This window comes from Vulpes vulpes, chromosome 13, assembly GCF_048418805.1.
Source record: "Vulpes vulpes isolate BD-2025 chromosome 13, VulVul3, whole genome shotgun sequence".
NCBI lineage: Eukaryota > Metazoa > Chordata > Mammalia > Carnivora > Canidae > Vulpes > Vulpes vulpes.
The window spans coordinates 146,735,915-146,761,728 of record NC_132792.1 but is presented as its reverse complement, the minus strand read 5'-3'; the positions used below and the strand labels follow the sequence as shown (position 1 = coordinate 146,761,728).

General features: G+C 35.1%; 1 protein-coding gene across 4 annotated transcripts in view; it reads left to right on the top strand.

The window, feature by feature from the left end:
- The window catches only part of CEP350 (centrosomal protein 350), a 149,648-nt gene that overhangs the window by 73,079 nt on the left and 50,755 nt on the right, over positions 1–25,814 (top strand). For all 4 annotated transcript variants that reach the window (XM_072733260.1, XM_072733261.1, XM_072733262.1 and 1 more), the window contains exons 19-27: positions 199–339; positions 2,060–2,196; positions 2,980–3,102; positions 6,529–6,698; positions 12,005–12,201; positions 12,834–13,018; positions 13,473–13,560; positions 21,216–21,362; positions 23,845–24,002. In XM_072733260.1, coding sequence (XP_072589361.1) covers positions 199–339; positions 2,060–2,196; positions 2,980–3,102; positions 6,529–6,698; positions 12,005–12,201; positions 12,834–13,018; positions 13,473–13,560; positions 21,216–21,362; positions 23,845–24,002 — 1,346 coding nt within the window. The remainder of the gene's footprint in view (positions 1–198; positions 340–2,059; positions 2,197–2,979; positions 3,103–6,528; positions 6,699–12,004; positions 12,202–12,833; positions 13,019–13,472; positions 13,561–21,215; positions 21,363–23,844; positions 24,003–25,814) is intronic.

The window sequence follows — 25,814 nt, the reverse complement described above, 5'->3', positions numbered from 1 at the left end:
GGAGTTAAAAATTAAACTCCAGCAGTAATTTTAAGACTCTAAACTATAGATTTTAAGGCAGGAAATCTGGATTATAGTCAAGTGTTTTGTTTTACAAGGCATTTGATCCATGAAACAGTTTTAAAATTAAAGCTAATTTGGGGTGGGAAGAGACTGAGACATAACATAAGTTCTCTGTGTACTCCCTTTCATTTTCAGGTCCATGCAGAATCCTTACAGCAAGTGGTCAAATCACAAAGGGAAGTAACTGAAGTCCTGCAGGAAGCAACTTGTAAAATAGCTGCTCAGCAAACAGAGACTGCTCGTCTCACCACAGATGCAGCTCGCCAAATCTGTGAAGTAAGAGCCATTGAGAAGCCCTTTTCTTTTTCGTCAGTTTGAGTAGATTTGGTCCTAGCAGTAATGAGCTTCTAATGTCTCCAAATATGTACTTAGCGACTTTCAGTGGGAGCCATACAGTATCGAATTAAGAGGCACCATTCATTGCAGTATGTTGTATATACGAGTGATATGGCAGCAGAAAGAAAGATGGAGAAGAACTCTAAATGTCTGCCCTTGAGTAAACTTCTTAAAAAATATATTGATTTTATTGATGTATAATTTACAAATAATAAAATATATCCACTGTAAGTATATTGTTTGATGAATTTTGACAAATATATAGATACAGGTGTCTAATCAGATATAGGTATCTCTATCTACATATTTCTGTGTCTTACCTGTCCATCCCTATAAACACCACCATCATCAAGAAATAGAATACAGTTGATTCTTGAACAACATAGATTTGAACTATGAAGGTCTGTTCATGTGCAAAATTTTTTGAAATATAGTGCTCTAAGTGTAATTTTTCTTTGTTAGGATTTTCTTAATAATATTTTTTCTTCAGCCTACTTTATTATAATAATAATAATACGGTATGAAATACATATATATAGTGGAGAAGATCTGTGTTACTCACCTGTTTATGTTATGGGTAAGGGTTCCTTCCAGTCAACAGTAGGCTATTTAGTAGTTTAGTCAGAAGTTGTCCACGGATTTCGACTGCTTGTGGATTAGCACCCCAACCCTCATGTTGTTCAAAGGTCAACTGTTTTTCCAACACTAAAAAGTGTCATTGTACCCCTGTCTTTGGTCTCAGGAAGCCATTGATCTGCATTGTATGAAAATGTTTCCTTTTCACCTAGAGTGATGTTAGTGTCTTGTCTTTTACTGTACTAAGGATAAAGCCAGAAATAGATTTACTATTGTCTGTATATAGGATATGATAATCTGTAGATATAGTTTCAGTTTATTTTAGCAGGTACAGTTTAGGATTGTTTGTGAAATGATTTTGTTATTAATATTAAAAAGCCAGGAACCTGCTGTGTTAGATACTGTGGGATTGTGCAAATAAATATAGATTCTTTTAAGAAAATTTTAGGCAGCATTAACAAAGATTTCAAAAACACTTTAAGTTGTTAAGATGGTGATTGAATGAACACCAAATAAGTAATACATGCAGCAGTTGCAGTAATGGCTAAGAGTAGGGAAAATACCTCACATTGTAGGTCAGAAAGCAGATAAGCAGATAGGAAATAGTAATTGAATTGATTCTTAAAGAAGATTTATTTTTGTTTTTTTTTTTTATATTTTATTTATTTATGATAGAGAGAGAGGCAAAGACACAGGCAGAGGGAGAGACAGGCTCCATGCCAGGAGCCCGACGTGGGACTCGATCCTGGGGCTCCAGGATTGCGTCCTGGACCAAAGACAGGCGCTAAACCACTGAGCCACCCAGGGATACCTATTTTTGTTTTTTTATGGCTTATTATATGACTTGAAGATTTTGTTTTAATTCGTCGATTGCTATAGCTAGATGAAACCTTAGAAATCATGTGGTCCATCCAACTCTTTATTTTTATAAGGAAGCTGTTGAGAACTTAATGTAAATGACTTGCCCACAGTATTTTACCTATTATGGTAGATCCAGTGATCTTTCAAAGACACTGTGCTCCTTCTGAGTTTTTTTGTAATTTTTTTTCATAACTATTTTTGCCTTGTGTGTGTTCTTATTTAGATGGCAGAGTTGACTCGAACTCATATCTCAGATGCTATTACTGCTTCAGGAGCTCCCCTCGCCACACTGTATGACCACCAGCGACAACATGCTCCAGACTTTGTGAAACAGCTGAGGACCAGAGCTGAAACGGATAGGTTAATAGTTATTCAGCAAATATGCAATGAATATCTACTATGTCCCAGGCACTGTTAAGGGTACTAGAATATAGTTATGGGCATACGGTGGAGTGAGAGAGATAGGTATTGTAAGCAAATATTTACCTAGTGAATGAACACTTACAAACTGAGATAAGTGTGAGGAGCAAAGAACATATATCCATGGTATCGATATGTAGCAAAGGAATTTGGATAGCCTGGGGGTACAGTGATGTCAGAGGTTTTCCAAGGTAGTAAAGCTTAATGTTGAGATCTAGGGGTTCAAAAGTGATCAGTATAAAGCAGGTGAGGCCAGTCAGCGCATACAGAGGTAGAAAAAGAAAATGAAGGAAGACTGATGTGATTGGAGGCAGAGAACCAAGAGGAGAATGGTAGGAGATGATGTGGGATCACGTGATGGTAGGACATGGCAGACCTTGAGGACTTTGGAGTTTATTCTAGGAACAATGAAAAGTCATTAGAGTCTTTTAGGCAACCTGGGTGGATGTGATCATAGTTTGTGTGTATTTTTTTACATCATCTTTGATCCTCTCTAATTCATAGATTTTAAGTCCTCATTCATATTTATTTATTTATACTTGGGGTGATTTGTGTTTATTTTTCACAAAGCAAAAGATATTCTTTTCTATGAGTGAATGCCTTTCTTAAATACTTTGTCATGGCTATTTCATAATTTCTGTTTATTTAAGATTTTATCTCATTAATGTTAAACGGTATTCTCTTAGACTTTAAAAGTTTAATCAGTTTTTATTGTACTTGCAGAAAAAGTCAATCCATTTCACTATCTCAGAGTAAAGAAGGGACTCTTGACTCAAAGCATCAAAAGTATTCCCCTTCATATGAGAGTTACTCTGAGTCTTCAAGATACAAGAATCATGATCGAAGGTAAAAACACTTTGATTTGGTAAAGTCTGATAAATGGCTTAGACGTTGCTTTTTTTTTTTTAACTTCTTAATGTCATTTCTTTAAGTGAAATAGAATCTTCCCCTTCAGAGTTCTGACTTCCCCCATTTGATTATCTGATTTGTAAAATTGTTCTATTCCTTGAGACCCTGCCTTGTGCTCACACTGTGTCGGTTGTTTTTCCTACATTTAATTTTCACAACTTTCTAAAACAGATATTGTTCTCATTTTATAGTAGGGAACAGAGCCTCATGGAGTTGCCAAGAAATTCACCCAAGGTCACACCAAGGAACTGAGCCTTGGCTTATCTGGCTCTAAGGCCTATGTTTATTATACATTGCTTTACTAACATCCATATTTCTTGACATTACTGTATGTATAATTTTTATCATTATAAAAGAAGACGGAATACATCTTGGTTCTTGCCTGGTATTAACATCTATAGTTTTCAATTATGGTTCTGTCCTTGGATTAGAAGATTTTTGAAGCTACTTTCCAGCATTCTTAGAGGTGGGATAACTACATTGTCAAAGTAAAACCTCATTTAAAAAAACTAAATCAAAATAAATAAGTAAAAAATTAAATCATGAGGGATGCCTGGGTGGCTCAGCGATTGAGCATCTGCCTTCGGCTCAGGGCATGATCCCAGGATCCGGGATTGAGTTCTGCGTCCGGTTCCCCATATGGAGCCTGGTTCTCCCTCTGCCTGTGTCTCTACCTCTCTCTCTGTGTCTCTCATGAATAAATAAATAAAATATTTGAAAAAAAATTAAATCATGAACCTAAAAAACATTAATGTGGGGTATTAAGTACCTACCACATCTCTGGAACTATATGACTTTGATTTAATCTTCATTGACCCTTAGTTCATTGAGACTGTCAGCTGGGTCACTGCAGGGAATTCCTAATAGGTTTCCCAGTCTCTTCCCAAACCATTTCCCAATCTCTTCACTAGCCACATGGTAACTAGAGGGATTTTTCTAAAATTTGCAGCCAATTTTTTATTCACCTGTTTGAAACCTTCAGTATTCCTGTAGAGGCATTCAGTAGGTCATGAAAGTTCCTTAATTATTGAGGCTTTGGTCCATCTTCAGCCCTGTCTCTTGGCATTTCTACTCTTGTCATATTCCACTAATTGTAACTATTCTAATGCAACTCTCTAAACGAGCCAAGCTATCTGTGTCTTTTGTGCCGTTTTACATGATATAACTTCTTTTTAGACCTTACTCTTACCTTACTTTTATTTCCCCTCCATGAGTCAGTGTTACCCTAGTCTGCTTTACATGTCCCTTCTGTGTTCTCCCATACCACGCCAAATATAACTGTTATAGCTTTTACCACCTTCTATAACCTTTTCCTTTACTTGTTATGGACTAGACTAGAAGTTCTTTTGAGGTCTTCATTTTCATCACCCCAAAAAGAAGCCCCATACCCTTAGCAGTCACTTCTTATGCTGTCTCTTCTCCAGCTTCTGGCAACCATTAATCTGCTTTGTATTTCTGTTCTCTGTGGATTTATCTGTTTTGGACATTTCATATAAATGGCATCATACAACGTGAGTCCTTGTGACTGGCTTCTTTGACTTAGTATAATGTTTCCAAGGTTCATCTATCACATATTAGTATGCTGTTCCTTTATATGGCCAAGTAATACTCTGTTGCATGGATATGCCACATTTTACTTCATCAGTTGATAGACTTTGGATTGCTTCTGCTTTTTGACTATTACGAATAGTGCTGCTACATACATTTATGTGCAAGTTTTTATGTGAACATAGGTTTTCATTTCTTTCGGGTATACACTTAAAAGAGATGTTGCTGGGTCTATAATTTTTTGAAGAGCTGCCAAACTTTTCCAAAACAGCTGCTCCCAGTAAAAATACAAATATCTTTTCACATCCTCATTAACATTTGTTATTGTCTCTCTTTTTTGTTAGAGCCATCCTAGTGAGGACCATGCTATACTGCTATCCCCAGAACTTAGTAAAATGCCTAGCACACAGTAGGCAGTCTACTACATGTTTACTAAATGAATGATAGGCACATAACCACTAAGTGGAATAATTGAGTTTAATCCCTTATCCTTATGACTCCAAAGCACTTGCTGTCTCCTGCATTATATCTTTTACATTATAGCTATATTATATGGTTTATACTTTCAAAAACATCTGTTAAACCAGACAAATAATTGCACAATATCCTGATAAATACTATTATAGAAACATACAAAAAAACCAGTATAAACACAGATACAGGGGTGAACAAGCCTTTCTTAGGAGTGGGAGAAGGTATCCTTGAGCACTTTGCAGAAATGATACTTGAATTGAGTCTTAAACTAATAGTTCCTTAGGCAGGGAAGGGAGGGCATTTCAGAAAAGGAGATGGCTTATGGAGAAGATGTCAAAACATGGCTTGTGATTGGCTCTCTCTCTATGTATGTTTACATGAATGAATAAACTAAGGAAAGCAAAGAGGAAGGAAGGAGAACATTGACCTTGAAAACAAGTTCACTAAGCATTTGGAAACTTGAGGCTTAAAGTCAGGGTAAGGGCAGAGCTAGCTGATCAGATTTGAGACTCAATCTAAATGATAGTAGTTAAAATTACAGAGATGCATAAGATTGCCAAAAGGAGAGTATGTAGCACAAATGAGAAAGGAACCAAAAACAAAACACTGGGAATCACCATCATTTTAAGGAAGCCAGGAAAATTCAAAGGATGTGAAAGAAAGAGAAAAACGAATTCGGGAGATAGAAAAGCAGGTGAGAGTAGAACCAGAGAATGTAAGGAAGGAGAATCTTTTCCTTAACATTTAATTTTGATGTAATATCAAGCTTACAGAGATGTAAGAATAATATAAAGTTCCTGAATATCTTTTATCCACATTATACTGATGTTAGCATTTTACTACATTTGCTTTAGCAAGTGGAGCTTTTAAAGGAGATAGAGACCAACACCATATAATGTTGCAGAAAAATTATCTGTCAGATTTGGCAATTCAAGTTTAGGTAGAGGTTTTAAGAACAGTTCCATAGAGTAGGTGGGATTGAAGCAGATTGTGATAAATTGTAATGTTGATGAAAAATAAGGAGGTTGAAACAGCCAAATAGAAGCCCCTTTTCCTGGTAACTTGACTTTAAAATGAAAGGAGATAAGAGAGTGATAGCCTGAGAATAATGGTGACCTAGCATGACTATTTAAGAGTGAAACCTTCCTCTTTTCTAGAACAGTTTCCTTTCAGACTTCTGTCTTTAGCATTTTATGTTTTATGTTACATATTTCATCATTTTATATCTTGATCATAAGGCACATTCCCCTAGCCAAATAAATTTACTTTGGATTTATGACCTTATTTTATCACTTTATTTATTTATTTATTTGGATTTGTTTCTATAATACCTATAAATAGAAGTAGTAGTGGTAGCAGCCGTCAAGAAAGTCCCTCAGTACCATCTTTTAAGGAAAATGAGAGGAAACTTCATGGTGAAAAGATGGAGAGTTCTATTGATGAACAAATTCAGACTGCTGCAGATGATTCTCTACGAAGTGACAGTGTACCATCTCTTCCTGATGAGAAAGGTAACATTCCTTGCACGTGTATGTATATTTATTTATTTAGGGAGGCTTCCAGAACCCTTTGAGATATTTGTGACTGAGCTAGTTAGTATAATTGGAACATGGTAGTAACTCTATGTGTATCTGAATCTGATATTGTGTCCCAGTGAAATTATTTCAAGGCTATATACTATGCCAGTAACCCTTGCTAGTATTTTAAACATGATTGTGTATCTTGATCCTAAGGGAAGGCAAAGCTAAACCTAGGAGAGCATGTATGTGAATGGAAATTAGATGTTCAAAAAAATTACTTTAATCCTATTATCGATATACAGCATAATAGCAAAAAAGAGAATAAATTATAAACAATATAATAAGGATACAGTTTCTTATAAATAATGATAACATCTGATGTAGTAATTAGATTAAAATTCGTTAGTTACCTCTTCCTAGATCATAAACAAAAGCTGTATCCCTATCAAATCATGGGTAGTAAATAACATAATGAAGAAAACAGAGTTTGGCAACAAATGACACCTTTAAGAATTTTTTTTAAGTGACTGGCTCTTAAGCAGTGTATTTGATCAATGACCTAGAACCGTAGTTTTCAGAGCAGGATGGGCAAGATAGTCTTTAGATTATAAGAAGATGTTTAAATTTAGATTTTTCTCATTTTTTAAATGTTTTTGTAAATTTATAATGAATGTAATTCATGGATGTAGCAGTCTGTAGTTAATGAAGAATTAACAATTAATATGGATCTTGTTACCCAGAAGTAATTAATTAATACAGTCTAGCTAATGAATATAGATCCTGTTACCTAGAAGTCAGGTCTTGCTATAACAGATGCCAAATATGTGGAAGTGGCTTTAGAACTGGGTAATGAATAGAGACTAGAAGAGTATTGTGGTACATGCTAGAGAAAATCCACATTGCCTTGCAGAGACTGTTGGCAGGAATATTGATGATTAAAATATGGTTAAAAATGATTCTGATGAAGTCTCATGAAGATAGAAATTAGGAATATATTATTGGAAACTGGAAGAATGGCAGTCCTTTTTATAAATTGACAAAGAATTTGGCTGAACTGTGTTCTAGTGTTTTGTGGAAAGTAGAAGTTCAAAGTAGTGAACATGGATAGTTAGCCAAGGGAATTTCTGAGCAAAGTGTTGAAGTCATGGCCTTGGTTTCTCTCCTTATTACTTTTAGTAAAATGTGAGAAGAGAGATAAAGGAATTATTAAACAGGAAAGAGAACTTAAAGATTTGAAAAATTCTCAGGCTATGCTCGTTGTGAAAAATGAGAAAGTATGTTCTGAACAGAACACCAAAGATATGACTGGACACTCACTCCATAAAGAGATTATCCATGAATCTAAGCAGCCATCTCAGCTGAAGCCAGGAATAGAGATGGGATTATACTAGCAGAGACACTGCCAGTTTGAATAAAAGAGCATAGAGATGGGATGAAATATGGGAAGGCTTTCAGACTTGTGGGATTTCACCAGATGAGACAGTAGAGCTAGGCTGCAAATATGCCTTATCCTTCAAATAAAGGGAAAAATGACCCTCAGGGTGATTCAGAGATCAGCACGGCAGCCACTGCCACCATAGGCCCAGGCATAGTGGCCCAGGGGACAGGGCTGTCCTCTCATTGGTTTCAGAGCATATGGCCACCTCCTTGGTTTCATTTGTTCACGTTGCCTTTGCTTACAGCTCAGGAGCAAAGCACTGCCAGTGGCTGAGGGGATGCTGCTGACACACAAAACTGAGAAAGCAAGGTCACCCCATTGGGCCTGAGGGCAGACCATCCTGCCAGAGGATCATTCTTGAGCCTTAAGACCTAATGGAATTTGCCCTGCTAGTCTTAGACTAGCTTGACACCCATCACCCCTTCTTTTTGATTTATTCCTTTTAAAATGGGATTTTTTTGTTTTATGCCTTTCCCACACCATTGTGTTTTGGAAGCACGTAACTGGTCTTGTTTCACACGATTGCAACTAAAAAGGGAATTTTGCCTCAGGATGAATCATACCTCAAGTCTCACTGATACCTGATTTAGATGATACTAAGATGCGACTTTCAGCTCATAGTTGGTGCTGGAATGGGTTAAAACTTTTGGGACTATTAGGATGAGGTGAATGTGTTTTGCCTGCAAGAAGGAATTAATTTTGGGGAGCTAAAGGGTGAAATGTTGTGGACTTAATTATATCCCCTCAAAATTGAGGGGATTGTTTAAGTCAGTAGGTTGTGGTTAATGCTAGCCCAAGCAGACTAATACAGTAGTAATAAATATTGAAAGCCATGCTCATATTTTTATACTGATCGATGAATGTTTTTCAGATTGTTTTCAAAAATGTTTTATGGATTGCTGGATTAAAAACTAATGAAATTCATTCTAGGATCAGACTTCATAAAGACAACTTCTACTTCTATGTAAAGAGAGAAATAAAGGACATAGCAAAACAAAGAAATTGTCCGTTAAGTTTCTCCTACAGGATGAATTTAATCTCTACAAAATCTTACCTTAATAATAGTACTTGTAATTAAAATAGTGAAGGCATTGGTTAGCCTGGGTGGCTCAGCAGTTTAGCACTGCCTTCAGCCCAGGGTGTGATCCTGGAGATCCGGGATCAAGTCCTGTGTTGGGCTCCCTGCCTGGAGCCTGCTTCTCCCTCTGCCTGTGTCTGTGTCTCTCATTCTCTGTATCTCTCATGAACTAATAAATAAAATCTTAAAAAAAAAATAGTGAAGGCAAATTTATTTATTGAAAGTGTGGGTCTCAGAAGGAATAGATAGTAACCATCTGTGACTTGTTTAATGATGTTCTCAAGTGTTTGCCATGGTACCTGGCTCCAATAACTGCAAATTTCTAATTTTCTAGTGACTAATCTGAAATATCATGAGCCATGACTTTTTGATATATTTAACTTCTTTAAGCAATATAAAATTAAATTACTTGAACTTCTACTTCTGGTCACCATGGAAGAACAGGACCAGATTTGTCATCCCCACCAAACAAATATCAGACAAAATAATATGAAATAACCATTTTCAAGACATTGAACATCAGGCAGTGAATGCTATTGATTCATGAGATGAAAAGCAGATGAGGTGAGCACTATGACTGTTCCAGCTTACTACCTGAAGGTAGTCTCCAGGCTGTACAGCATGTTGAGGAAGGGGAGTTAGGAGTCCAGAGAGATGAAGGTGACTGAAATCCATAGGACGACCAAGATCCAAAGAAACAACACCATTTTAAAAATTTGTATGTAGAAGAAAAGAGGAGAAAATTCAGGTCACATTTTGTTTAGCAGTGACTTCTTAGATCCAACACTAGAAGTACAATCAAAAACCTCTCTGTGAAAGATACTGTTAAGAGAATTGAAAAAATAAGCCACTGACTGTTAAAATATTGTAAATCACATACTGGATAAAGGACTTATATCCAGAATTATATAAAGGACTCTTAAAACTCAACAGCAAGAAAACCAACAACACTATTTAAAAATGGGCATAAGATCTGACTAGATACTTCATTGAAGAAACTATACAAATGGCAAGTGGACTTAGGAAAGGTGTTTAATATCATGTGTTATTAGGGAAATGAAAATTGAAATCGCAATGAGGTGCTACAATATGCCTATTAGAATGGCTAAAATCAAAAAATCTGGCAACAGTGTGGTGGCAGGAAGGATGCAGAGCAGCAGGACTTTGAATTCATTGCTGATGAGAATGCAAAATGGTATAGCTATTTTATAAGACATTTTCACAGTATCTTAAAATGATCCAGCAGTCACATGCCTGGCCAAACGAATTGAAGACTAAATTGAAGACTAAAGTCCTCACAAAAAGACTAAAGTCCTCACAAAAGCCTATACACTACTGTTCATAGAACCATTTTTCATTTTGCTAAAAACCAGAAGCCACCCATAAGACATTTATCTTATTAAGAGAATGGATAAGCCAACTGGTAAATCTGTACAGTGGAATACTCTTCAGTGATTAAAAGGAACAGGCTATTATTGATTCATGCAACGTAATGGATGAATTTTAAGTGAATTTTACTAAGTGAAAGAAGCAAGCCCCAAAAGGCAGCATAATGTATGGTTCTGTTTATATGATATTCTGGAATAGTCAAAACTTTAGGGAAGGAAAACAGGTTAGTGGTTCCAGGTGTTAGGTAGAAGAGGAAGTGGTTTACTACAAAGTGGACACACAGGAGAACTTTTAGTGTGAAACAACTGTTATGTAAGAGATGTCCTGTATGATTCTTTGTGTACTGATGCTGGTGCTGTGCATTTATCAGAACCCTAGAGCTGTACATCACAAAGAGTAAACATGTGCAAACTAAATGCACACACACATCAACCAGGATGTTGGGGGATCCTAGAATGGAATACAGTCTGTGACAGATGAATCTATCTTTATTACCAGTGTGTGGCATAACCACACTTAGAGTGGAAGGAAAAGGAGCTGACCTAAGTAAATTTGGAAGATAGCATTTTTGAGTGGAAATTGTAAGCCTAAATATAAAAAGAACAGTATATAAACACTGTATCCTAATTGGTAAATGAGCTTTTCACAGGGTTACAGGTAAATAAATGGTGCTTACATATGTGTTGGGGTTGAACAAGTAAGTAAATGGATGTTCGATGGTAGGAGCCAGGTTTCTCAGGTTTCTCTTGTGTTAGATACACAAGAAAGGAAGACTAGAGTGAACCCTATGGTGCCCATAATTGTAGTTTCTAAATATTCTCCAATGAAAGCAGTTAGAGCTCTTTGGAGAAATGACTGATTCTAAGACTGGGCAGGGAATATACAAAATGAACCTAGAGCATCTTGTAGTACTAGAAAGTAAGGTTGGCTAAATAAAAGAATTGGGAGAGAGGAGTACATGTCAGAGGCACACAAGAACCAACCTGAAAGAGCCATCGTGTTTTAATTACCATGGAAATGATGAGTTCTTAAAAAATTTTTAATTTGCAATTCTTTGCTAGTAATGTTAAGCTTTTTTTGAACTTTATTTTGGCCATTTATATTTTCTTCGTGAAGCATTTGATCAAGACTTTCTCATTTTTCTATAGGAGTATTAGTTTTCTAATTGGTTTGTAAGAGCTCTTTATATATATTACACTTTTGCCATATTTCCTGTACTAGTATTTTTAGATAATTAAGTGAATTTTTATTATTCTATGCCTATTAACTGTTAGCAATCAATTCTATGAATGTATGTTAGATTGTCCCATAAAGAGGCAGCAAGGGCTACTAATTGAATACCTACTGAAAACTGTTATAATGAAAAAATCTACTTGTTCCAAATTCTTTTAGATTCCACTTCTATTGCAACAGAATATTCCCTGAAATTTGATGAATCTATGACAGAAGATGAAATAGAAGAAAAATCATTTCGATCTTTATTACCTTCTGAGAGTCATCGCAGATTTAACATGGAAAAGAAAAGAGGCCATCATGATGACTCTGATGATGAAACCTCTCCAGAAAAGACAACACTTTCTTCTACCAAGGTGTGCTTCAATTTACCTGTGGAGATTACTTCATAAATAGTTGTGAACGTGTTCTCTTTCTCAAAGATATGGCCATATGTTTTGTGCTTTAAGAATGTCATCTACTAGAATGATTTTCCTAAGATAGTAATTTTATATTATATTTTTGCTGTAGAGTGTGGCTTTGCTTTCCTTACAGAAAAGAACACAGACTTACTCCTTGGAATGATTCAGAGGGCCATTGAGGATTAGAGCTAGTGTAATGTCTCTAGTGTTTCATTTGCTTCACTCTTATAACACTTTATTCTATTTTAAAAGTTTATATCATTCTTGCTAAATTGTTAGCCTTTTGGACAACAGGGACTGTTCTTACCCTGCTTTATACCGCTGGGAAAGTACCTGGATTATGCAGTCATTTGTTAGTTAGCTAAATAAATATGCAGTCAATTGTTACAATTTCGTTAGCTGAATAAATTAGCTGAATGAATGTTACTCTCTCTCATGTGCCTTTTTTGAAGAGTGTTCTGTGACATGGTCAGCGGTCTTTTTATATATATATAGCTTATTTTTATAAGTGCTGCATGCCTTAGCAATGTTAATTAAGTTCCAAAGGCTTAGATAATAATAAACTTGAAATAAAATCTCCATTTTAGGAGCTGAGTATGCCATTCTCTGGAGGACAAGATAGTTTTTCTAAATTTACTATGGAGATGGTTCGACAGTATATGAAAGAAGAGGAAATGAGGGCAGCTCACCAGTCTTCACTCCTGCGTCTCCGTGAGAAGGCCTTGAAGGAGAAAACAAAGGCTGAATTAGCCTGGCTAGAGCATCAGAAAAAGTAAAATGTTTCAGTGAATGTAGTTTTCTCTTTCCAGTTTCTTCTTTCACTGAAAGGAAATGCTTTGTTTTTAAAGATACTTTTGTTTCCTAATTTAATTTGTTTTGATCAATTCAGTTTCTTGACTTAGAAATATGGCAGTCTTCTTTGAATCCTGTTATCAACTCATAACATTTTTTTCACATTTCTCTTTTATCACCTGACTCTCATGTTGTTATTTAATACTTAATTCCTTTATTGTGTTGGAACTCTAAGCGATTTTATCTTTAAAGGACACAGTCTAGGGGTTGTATATAGTATATGTGCAATAAAATATTTGGTGGGGTAGACATTGCTGCATGTTTTTCCACGTTTGAAAATAATTAAATTGTTTTTAGAGACTTTTTAGTAGTTGAGAATCCTTGTCATTATCATAGAAATTTAATCTTTTTGTCTCAATGTGCAATCTTTGCAGACATCTGCGAGACAAAGGAGAAGATGATAAAATGCCCCCTCTTCGGAAAAAACAGCGTGGTTTACTTTTAAGGTTGCAGCAAGAGAAGGTATGTTAAGAAAAATCACTCTTTAAGAGAATTTCTCCTAAGGCAAGTTAGATGGTAGAATATATTATTTTACTTGATCTCTTTTACTTGCTATCAGCTTAAATGAGATTTAGTTGATATTTACTACTGTTTTTGCTGATAGTTATAACTACAGAAATTGCTTGGTAGTCTTCTATATTTCTAATTTTGTGTCACTGCTAACTTAATACAATATAGAGTCAAACCTCCCTTCATTTGTTAAATAAAATAGTATTTGAAAAGCATATTTTAAAAATTAAGATATTTGTGAAAAGAGTCTATTTGAATTAATTTTTTAGTCACTATTTTCCAAATAGACTTTCAAGACACACTCGTTACAAGTTGACTAATATTTTGGCTTATTGAGCTCAGAAACACCTGGAATTTGAGTCCTGGAGAAGTAACATGGTATAGTGGTTAAGAATTCAAGTTTCAGAGTCAGATTTCCTGGGTTAAAATTCCAAATCTACCAGTTATTAGTTTTATAACCCTGGACAAGTTACCTAATTTCTCTGTGCCTCAGTTTCCTTATCTCTAAACTGAGGATAATGGTAACAGACTTCATAGGGTTGTTGAGAAGAATGAGTTAATTAATACATATAATCTTGGCACAGCTGCTATTATCTGAATTCCAGCTTTGTCACTTGCAGCTGTGTAATAATGGTCAAGTTTAAGTAACTCTCTGAGACTTAATTTCATCTATAAGAATAAGATTATACTAAGATTATGCTTCATATGGTGGTTGTGATGATTAAAATGAGGTAGCATGTATAAAATGTATTTCACAGTGCCTGGTAAGTATTCAGTGGATTCTAGTTTTTGTTTCCCTTATTGTCCTGTTGCTAGGTACTAGCTATTATGTTGGATAATCTGTGTGAATTTAATCAGTTAGGTTATAGATTGGATTATTACTCAACTAGGTTTTTTTTTTCTTTCTTTCTTAAATTTGCCTTAAGAAAACATCACTTACTGTATGAGCTTTAAAAATTTGGAATTTTGGGGCTGCCTGGGTGGCTCAGTCGATTAAGCTTCTGACTCTAGGTTTCGGCTCAGGTCATGATCTCAGGATCGTGAGATTGAGCCCTGCATCAGGCTCTTTGCACAGTGTGGTGTCTGCTTGAGATTCTCTCACCCTTCCCCTACCCCTCCACCCCCTCGTGCATTCTCTCTTTCTCTCTCAAATAAAATAAATAAATCTTTAAAAAAATAAAAGTTTGGTATTTTTTTAAAAAAGAAATTATGTCTTTTTAATCCAGAAAAATTGGTTTTCAGAATCACCTAAAATTATCTTTTAGTTAAAATAAGTAAATAACTTTTTAGAATGTTACAGTAGCTTTCTGTTTATAAAGTAGAATAAAAGCTAGATTTACCAATATTTTCTCATTCTGTGGGGTTGTGTTTTCACTTTATTTATTTAAAGAGAGAGAGTAAGCAGGGATTGGGGGTAGTGATGGAGAAAAACTTATACAGGCTCCGTGCCCAGTGTGGAGCTTGATATGGGGCTTGATTTCATAACCCTGAGATTATGAACCTGAGCCCAAATCAGGACTCTGATGCTTAACCAAGCATCACCATCCAGGCATCCCATCTTTTCACATTTTTTTTTTTAAGATTTTATTTATTTGAGACAGAGAGAAAGCACAAGTAGGGGTAGGGACAGAGGGAGAAACAGGTTCCCCGTTGAACAGGGAGCCCAATGTGGGGCTTGAATCCAGGACCCTGAAATCATGACCTGAGCTGAAGGGAAACACTTAATCGACTGAGCCACCCAGGTGCCCTGTTTTCACTTTCTAAATAGTGTGCTTTGAGGCACAAACATTTGGATTTTGATCAATCTAATATTTTACTGCATGATTGCTGATAGCCCATTCAGTTTTTATTATTTTGAAAATTTACTTGCTTCATCTTCATTTTTTTCACCTTCGTTTTTGAAAGATATTTTTACTGGGCAGAGATTTATATTCTTTCAGCATTTTAAAAGATATTTTCCATGTCTACTAGTTTCTACTGTTTTTATGGAGAGGGTAATTGTCTTAATGTTTTTTTGAAGGCTGCTTTTAAGATTTAAAAAAATTTGTTTTAGATTTTTTTCAGTAGTTTTACTAAGATGTGCTTAGGTATGGTTTCTTTTCTATTCATATTGCACAGGATTTGCTAAGCTTGAATCCGTTGTTTGTTAGATTTCGGTTTCCAAAAACTATCTCTTCATGTATTGCTTCTGTCCCACTCTTTCTCCTTTTCTTCAGAGACTCTAAATAGAAATATGTTAGACCTTCTGGCCATTTACCACATCTGTCTTCTGCTCTGTTTTGTTTTTATCTCTTTAGAAACAATGAAAACAAACCACTGTGCTTCAATTTGGAAAGTTTCTACTGATCTGTCTTCAAATTCATTAGTTATATATTCTTCACTGTCATGTGTCCTGTTAGTCATTCAGTGAGTTCATAATGTGATTTTTTTTTTAGTTCTATAATATCTATTTTCTTTTCTCTATAGATTTTTTTAAAATTGTAGATTTCATGTATTTTTAGAGAGAGAATGAGAGTAGGGGAAGGGGCAAAGGGAAAGAGAGAGAATCTCAAGCAGACTGCACTGGGCATGGAGCCCAATGTGGAGCTTGACCTTGATTACCTGAGCTCATGACCTGAGCTGAAACCAAGAGTTGGACTGTTAAATGACTGAGCCACCCAGGCATCCCATTTTTTTTTTAAATATATTTTCTTTGTTTACCTTTCCATCAATTTTTCCATTTTTTCCCATTTTTTTGAACACCTTATTCATTGTCATTTTAGCTTTCTTGTCTGCTAACTAGATAGTTGGACATGTGTGTGTCTGCTACTTTTTTTTTCTTTATATTTTCTATTATGCGATTCTTTGTGTGTTTAGTAGTTTTTTTCTTCAAATTTTTATTTACATTCTGGTTAGTAATGTATAATGCCATATTAGTTTCGGTAGTACAGTGATTCATCACTTAAAATATCCAGTGCTCATCACAACAAGTGCCCTTCTTCATACTCATCACTCATCTAGCCCACCCCCACTCACCTCCGTCCATCAACCATCAGTTTGTTTGTTCTCTATCATTGAGACTCTCTTATAGTAATTTTTTATTAAATGCTGGACACTGGGTAAATAACTGCAAAGGCTCCAGATGATGTTATCTCCTCCCAGAGAGGACTTATTTTTCCCTCTGCTATTCAGTTAAAGTGCTTAGCTATTCACTTTAATTCGTTCAAGGACTGAGCTCGGTTAGTGTTAGATGGCAGAGTTGGTAGGCCTCAGACTACTTCTGCTTTGCATTGACCCTAGGTTGTAACCTAGGAATTTCAGTTGAAAGCCAGATACACCTTTTTTACCAGCACAAGAGACGCAATTTCTACTGGGCTGTTGAGAGGTTTCTTTTGTGTAGCTCCTTAGCCTTCTGTCTGTACTGCTTAAGAATCAAATGCTTTGAGGGAGGCACTGAGTTGGAAGCCTCTTAGGTTTTGTCAACTTGAGATCTATGTACCTGTGAGAGTGGTGACATGTATAACCTCTTTGAGAGCAGTTTGACTTTATCTAGTTATGTTGACAACACATTTAATCTGTGACTTAGCAGTTCTTTGTCTTAGTATATATACTAGTGAAGTGTTCACACATGTACAGGGGAATTGGAAACAGCTTAATTCTTTAATTAAGAGAATAGATGAAGCAAAGCATCTTCCTGGAAGAAAGTACAATGCTGCAGAAATGAATACATTACATGTCAGCTCTATTTAATAGAGATTTCTGGAATGATATTAACATTCTGTGTTTGTGCTAATACAGTAGCTACTAGTCACATATAGTTTTTGACTCTTTAAAATGTGGCTAGTGCAACTGAGAAACTGAAATTTTAATTTTATTTACTTTTAATTTAAATAGCTACATGTAACTGACTACCATATTGAACAGTTATAGCAGTAGATCTTTATAAAAAATCATAATATTGGTTTTTATGGAGAAGCAGGATGCAAAAATATATATATAGTATGGTACCATTCTTGTAAAAAAAATTTTTTAAGATTTTTAATTTATTTATTCATGAGAGACACAAAGAGAAGCAGAGACACAGGCAGAGGGAGAAGCAGGCACCACACAAGGAGCAGATGTGGGACTTGATCCCGGATCCCAGGATCACACCCTGAGCCGAAGGCAGATGCTCATCATTGAGCCACCCAGGCATCCCATTCTTGTAAATTTTTTAAAAGATTATTTATTTGAGGGAGAGAGAAGGAGTATGCAGTCTGGGGGGGAGGGGCATAGGGAGAGGGAAAGAGAATCTTTAGGGAGACTCCCGACTGAGTATGGAGCCTGACATGGGGCTTGATCCCATGACCTGAGCCAAAATCAAGAGTGGGCCACACAACTGACTAAACCACTCAGTCGTTCCTGTAGTACTTCAGAATGTTTAAGTAAATGTGCAAAAAACACTCTGTCTACCCCTGGAAAGCTGCCCTACAGAAATAAAAGCACCAGTGTGGAAGGTTATATTTATTGCAGTTGTATCATAAGAATTATTTTGAGGAGATCCCTGGGTGGCTCAGTGGTTTGGCGCCTGCCTTTGGCCCAGGGCGCGATCCTGGGGTCCTGGGATCGAGTCCCGCATCGGGCTCCCGGCATGGAGCCTGCTTCTCCCTCTGCCTGTGTCTATCATGAATAAATAAAAAGAATTAAAAAAGAAGAAAATAATTATTTTGACTGGTGGTGGGGATAGATAGCTATAACCAATTGGGCTACATATCCTTGCACACCTGTATCCAAAAGAAGAGCATATTTTCCTATGTCATCGTCGTCTTCTTTTTTTTTTTTTTTTTTTGAGATAAAATTCACCTAACATGAAATAACAATTTGAAAGTGTAATTCACTTATACTATTAACCATTTTAAAGTGAACCATTTGCTTGTACAATGTTACAGCTTACTCTATGAAAACAAAAGCAAATGTCTTCCCCCAGAATCCTCTTGAAACAGTTTCTTTACCCTTCTGGTCTTAGATTGGGTAAATTTATACATTAATTGGTTAGAAGCTCAGGCCTAAGCTAATAGCAGTTTTTCAAAATGTGCTATGTGGAACTCGGAGGTCTCTGATACCCTTTCATGGGTCAGGGAGGTCTAAACTTTTTTTCTAATAGTGGGATATGAACTTGCCCTTTTCATGGTTTGACATTTGTACTAAGTGGTGCAAAAACAATGGTGAGTAAAACTGCTGATGCCTTAGCACAAATCAGGGTAGTGGCACCAAACTGTATTAGCAGTCATCATATTTTTCAGTGCCACATACAGCTAAAAAGAAAAACAAAAACAAAAAACCAAAATTAATTTCTCTGAAGAATATCTTGATTAAGTAGTGACAATTATCAGTTTTGCTGAGTGTTGACCTTTGAGTACTTTCATCTTCATATTCTGCATGAAAAAAATAGGAAACCCACAAGTAAGCACTTTTGCCAGATAACCAGAGGACAGTGATTAACTCAAGGAAAGGCATTTGTGCAAGTGTTTGAGTTGCAAGCTGAACTAGCCTTTTTTTTTTTTTTAATGGAATACCATTTTTCCTTGAACAAATTGGCGACAAACTATGTTTATTCAGATTTAGATACGTGACAGTCATTTTCTCAAAAATGAATGAAGTGTGCCTGTCACTTTATAGAAAATAGCTGTAAAAGTATTTGTTGCCAATGATGAAATTTGGCCTTTCAAATCAGAATTTTGGAAAATTTCTGTCCACCAGAACTTTTCCTTTTTTTTTTTTTTTTAATTTTTATTTATGATAGTCACACAGAGAGAGAGAGAGAGAGAGGCAGAGACATAGGCAGAGGGAGAAGCAGGCTCCATGCACCAGGAGCCCGACGTGGGATTCGATCCCGGGTCTCCAGGATCGCACCCTGGGCCAAAGGCAGGCGCCAAACTGCTGCGCCACCCAGGGATCCCCTCCACCAGAACTTTTCTTTTGAGATCTGTGGTGATGTGAAAGAATGCAATTTTTAAAATACTGTAAAATGAAATGTGTAAACATTTGGAAGATCTGCATAACTCAGTGAACTGACATTGTCCAAATGTCCAATACATGATGTTTCAAAAAATTAAGCCAGACAGAAAGAGATTTGTAAAAATCTAAATACTGATTTTTTTTGTTGTTGTTTTGGAGGATATAGTTATTTTCTTTAAAATGCATACAGTGCCATATGATACTTATGAGAGAGTAAAAATGAACAAGGGCAAATAATGTTTTAGTATTATGAAGATAGTTTGACCCTGAGAGTCCTCTGAAAGAACCTTGAGAATCCTTTACGGGCCAGGGACCACACTTAAAGAACTACTGTTCCAGAGAAATACATACATCTGCCAAAGACAAAAAGTATAAGGCTGTTTATTGTAGCATTGTTTATAGTAGTGAACAACTTTATCCAAAGGTAGGGGTAATGGATAACAAATATTATATGCCTCCAGTGTTACATAGTATGTAGGGCTTAAGTCAATGCAGAGAAGTATCAAAAGCAATGTCTAGTAAAGCAAGATTGAAAATATGTATGTGTGATATTCTTTATAAAATATTTTAAAACATACAAATATGTTTTTTGTAGATAAGTACAAACATCTGTAGAAGAATTTTAAAAGAATGTGCAAAAAGGATATATATATACACCATGGTAGTGATTACCTCTAATGACTTGGAATTGCATACTGATTTTATCTGTAGTGTTTTATTTCTTCACAAAATAAGAACTAGGATAAAATATGACAGAATATTAACAATTGTTAGTATGAGATTTTAGAAATTAAATGTTTTGTTTCACTTTTCTGCGTTTTCAGGTAGTTTGCAAAAATCAAACATGATTAAAAGAAGTTATAAGTTACAGATTATTACTGTCTTTATTATGCTTACATTATTGACAGAAACACAGGTTAAAACAAATTTATGGGGGAAAAAGGACAGTCTTAAATTTTAACGGTTATTAACAGTGAAGTGTATTATCTTTTGCCCACTTCATTAGTAACAAAAAACTTAAAAATACCCTGTGTGGAGAGAGTTTGGTGCAATGTAGTCTTGTGGCATTTTAAGCGGAGACTATTCTTTTTTGAAAGCAATCTTTAAATGATTTTAAGGGCCATAATATGATTTGGCCTCTTTGACTTGTTTGTCCTACATTTTGGAATCTCTCCTAAAGAACAAACCCATAGTTTGAGACAGTTATAGGCATCAAAGCATTATTTGGGTTGGTAAAAAATTACAAGGGGCCTAAGAATTTAGCAGTAGAATAATGGTTAGTTATATTAACTACTTTACTTGTTATGCATCTATTAAACAAATAAGAGTAGTAAAGACCAAGTAGCACTATGGAAAAACGTGAAGGATGTAAGTTTAAAAGGAGGATAGGAACTTCTCAGTCTATTGTAATTATAGTTATTTAAATTAAGGGATCATGTTACATTTTTTTAGCATGATGGGTTTATATGACTCTTTTCCTTCACTACTTTAAAATATTTTTCAATATTACTACTTTTATCTTGACAACTATATGTTTTTATTCTTGATATATGTGATGATTGGGCTTTCTTAAAATACTCCTTTGGACTTGTAGCCTCTAAATCTCCATCACTCTTCTCTTTAAACCTTAGGCAGAAATTAAACGTCTTCAAGAAGCCAATAAGGCAGCTCGGAAGGAAAGACAGCTAATTCTAAAGCAGCAGGAGGAGATAGAAAGGATACGACAGACCACCATAAAGTTACAGGAGAAGTTAAAGTCAGCAGGGGAAAATAAATTGGTAAGTTACACGAAATTACCGTTTGTTTTCTGCCTCATGTTGCTTGCTAATATAATATCTAATCCTGCCTCACTTTCTCATAGGATGGACTGTGATAGTTGATAGATGAACTAGAAGAAAGTTCTGCGTTTGTGACTTTATGTATAGTGAGATTTTTAATTTTTTTTCCTCATGGAATAGTCAAGTTTCAAAAGAGATACATGGTTCAAATAATAGTTGAAAATGTTTTCCATATATAAACTCACTTGGGACAGAGAACCTTGTTCTTGCTTATCAATCCAGATATGTTCCTCAAATTGGACTATTTTTGCTCTTAATACTTATTTTAGTTATCCAGTGTTAATATAACCATAAAAAAGTCAAAGAAGGTATTCAGACAAAAGCAAAATTTGGATCTATTCTGAGATTCTGTAAAGTGTCAGTGTAGTGTTGGAGAACCCACACTGGATAGCTCTGTAATGAAATAAATCTTGGCATTTTCTGCCTTTGATTTTTAAAATTCAGTTTATATTTTGAAACAATCTCAAATTTATAGAAAATTTCAAACATGATAAAAAGGACTGTCTTCCTGAGTTGGGAGTATGACAGTTCTCTAATTGTCAAAATAATGTGCTTTATATCAAAAGGTAAGTTCAGAATCACGTATTGCATTTAGTTCTCATGTCTCTCTAGTCCCTTCAGTCTGGAAAAGTTACTTGACTCTCATGACCTTGACACTTTGGAAGATTGCATGCCAGTTATTTTGGTAGAGTGTTTCTCAACTTGGATTCATCTGATATTTCCTCATAATTAGATTCACGTTATGTATCTTTGGTTGGAATATCACGGAAGTGATGTGATGTTCTCACTACATTTAATCAGGTGGGGCCTGATTTTGATTTATCCCAGCTGAAGATGTTGATCACTTGATTAAGGTGGTGGCTATCAAACTTCACTATGAAGTTACTTTCTGCCCCTTTGTGAATAATAAGTACTTTGCATGAATTATTTTGAGACTACATAAATGTCTGTTCTTCATTAAATTTATTCTTTTATTTATACTAGTGTGAACTTACAGATTCCTATTTTACTCAACATTAAATCTGTTACTATCATTTGTTTTGATGTTTGCTTTGTCCCAAGTCAGACCATTAAAAGTCTTTTCAAATTTCTGTTCCCTTTTGACATGTCTGCATCAATCTTTGAGCACTTCCGTGTTCTCTGCAACAAGATGTCCTAGGGTCATCTTGTACCTTCCCTGTCCCAGACTTGGAAATGGCTGTTTCTCCAAGGAGGAAAGTTATTCAGAAACCAAGATCTGGTGCTAGGCATGCTCATTACTATTCAGGTTTTGGTCCTCCCAAAAGCAACCAATCTAGAGAATATATAAGTTTATGTAGAAGTAGTAAAAAATACATTTTACGTGTATGTTTATTTCTATATGTACATATACATATGGTATGTATGTATTATGAGTTCATACTGATTCTTCCAGTTCCAATCCTGCACCATAAGATTCCATTCTAGTTTTTTCTTGTTTGAAACTTCCTTTTCTGATAGACAACTGGTTAACATTTTCCTTAATATAGATTAGTGATTTGACCATTCTTCTATGTAACCCATCTCTCCCATAACCACTGCTACCCCTTTCCCCATGTGGATATCCTCACCACCCCGGGATTCTGACTCCCAAGTCAAGCTATTCCCCCGTGGACATCCCTGCTTGAGTTAATACCTGTGTTAGATGCCTTCTTCATCTCACTCCAGTTGGGACACCCCAGTCTTGGTCCTCTTGTCTATCTCTACCTTTGCATGGACCCTACCTTGCTCTGTTCCATCTAATGGCTTTAGGACTGAATCATTTAGGAAGCAGAAAAGGAAGGAGAAGACCTCTGCTTGTGTGTATTGTTCACAAAATAAAAACGGTCACAACTGTCTCTACTCATCATCCTGAAAAGTTATGAGAATAAATGACTGTGGGAAAGACTTATTTAAGCATTTAAATTACTTTTTGGCCATGAGAAATATCAATTAAACCAACAGTTCTAAATGTTTTAATTGTAAACTTTTTAATTGGGGAAAATACTGTGTTTCCCACTAGAATTGGCAAAAAAGATCCATCCCTCAATATTATTAATGCTTATGTATTCTCTTCATTCTTATATCTATCTATATATAGTGTTTGTATTCCTTTTGAGTGGTTCAATTTAAAAGAAATTAGGACAAATACTAGACTGACAGTAGCAGAATATTTTTAATTTTTTTTATTATTATACTTTGTGATTATATATAAACATATGTAAGATAAATGTAACAAAATCTGTGCTGTAGCCACTTTTAAAAGTGATACAATTTTGTCTTTTAAGTAATTACCTTAATTGCAGCTATTTTTATAAATGAAGTTTTGAGGATAAACTTAATTTTGAAACAAAAATGTTTAGGGTCATCTTGAGATCTTAAATTCCAGTAAAATTGTAAAACTTTTGCCCTCTTTTCTTTGCAGGACTCTCATAGTGATGATGATACAAAGGATAATAAGGCAACCAGTCCTGGTCCAACTGACTTGGAGACCCGTAGTCCTTCCCCTATTTCAATCTCCAGCAGTGAAACTAGCAGCATTATGCAGAAACTAAAAAAAATGAGAAGCCGCATGGATGAAAAGTAATTTATTTTTATAAATATCTCCTGTTCACATTGCAAATGATAGCAACAAATATTTTTAATGTATTTCATTAGATTAGATTGATGCAAATAATATTTTATAAATTCAGGAGCATTTTAGCAGAATTATTAAATAAACCTAGAGGTCAGTTAACTATAGATCTTCTTATAAAACAAATTTTCTTGTTTTTAATACAGTCAGGTTTCTTATTTTAAAAACCAACATAGTAATTGCACATATACCCATGACAATGTGTCCATCTTTCTTTATTAAAAGTTAAAAGTAAGTGTGAAATTTATATCTTCTCTGAAATCTGAGGATATGTCTATTGACTTAGGGAAGCATTAATGATATATCCTGAGATCTCATCCCGTGGCTCTTTGACAATTCTCAGGCTTATGTCAAATAGAAATTTTGACTGTGAGGAGGTGTGGATTGCTCAGTTGAAACCAGAAAAACTGAAATTTTCCTGAGTGATTTGGCAGTCTACCATTCTTCTAAAACATTTCTAAGTATTATTTTTTTAGAGGCTCTTTTAAAAAAAAAAGCTTCTATTTAAATGTAGCTCAATTGTATGTCAGCATTGACTATATAAAGTTACATTTATGTGAGCGATTACACTTGTGGGTGTACATTTCATTAAATAGGCTTGTAAAGTAGCTGCTTGTGGACCCTGTCCTTGACTTTATAACCTCTACCTTTAAATATGAGAGACTCGTTAAAATATTTGATTGACTGCTATTTTATTTTGTTAATGGTTTGAACCACAGATTGAACTTAAGGTGTATCTTGATATCCTTTGTCAGTGTACCACACATTACCAAATTTAATAATGGTCTATATTTATGTGACATCAACCTGTGATTTAATTAGTTCTGAATAGTCAAATAGTTGTAAATCAAACCTTACTTACTGTAGATAATGATGTTATACATTTGCTCTTCTTTGCTTAGTTAAATTGCGTTTCAGAACTTTAAAATACCTGAATGGGTTATGAAAATAAGTTTTAAAAAATCAACACAAATTTTTAAAATAAATACAGTGAGGTTAAACCAAATATTTATAAACATGTCAATATTCCTTTTTGGATGATTCCATGTGATAGACTAAAGTAAGACTTTTTCATTGAAATGTAGACTAAGATGCTTTCTTCCTTTCCTGATAATATTTCACAATAGTCTGTATAGGCATAATATTTTGCTTCATGGATGTTTGAATTTAGAGTAATCTCTCTTGTGAATTTCTATGACTGTCTTGACATTTTATACATGCCCCCATTATCCTTGAATGGTAAATGTTGGAGGAAAGACAACTTCAGGGGTAATTTCTTCATTGATCCCTTGCTCATCTATATTAGTAAGGTCTTCATTACTAATCTTTATAAATAGTATTCTAATCATTTTAATCACACTTGTAGAAGACATGGCTAATCCTAAGTCTATGAGATGAGTCTGTTTATGTGGTGCTTATTTCAGATTTGGTCAAAGCTTTAAAAATTCTAAATAATAAATTGAAGGTTACACTTATTGATTTTGTTCCAAGTTTTATTAATTATTTTCTCAGAATCCAAAATATTAAACACATGGAATTTTTGTATTGTTCTGCCTTCCTTTATCAACTACTACAGGAACCATTTGAGAAATTTATCAAAGAAATAGATCTTTTGACCTATTGGAAGGAAGCATTCCAGTGACTTGATTTGTTTGAAGCAATGCAGTTGTTTTTGTGGTAGGGATGTAAGGACAGCAGTAGCAAAGGAATCAGTTTTAATATTTACGATGATGCTGAAATTTGAGGATGACTTGGAGTAT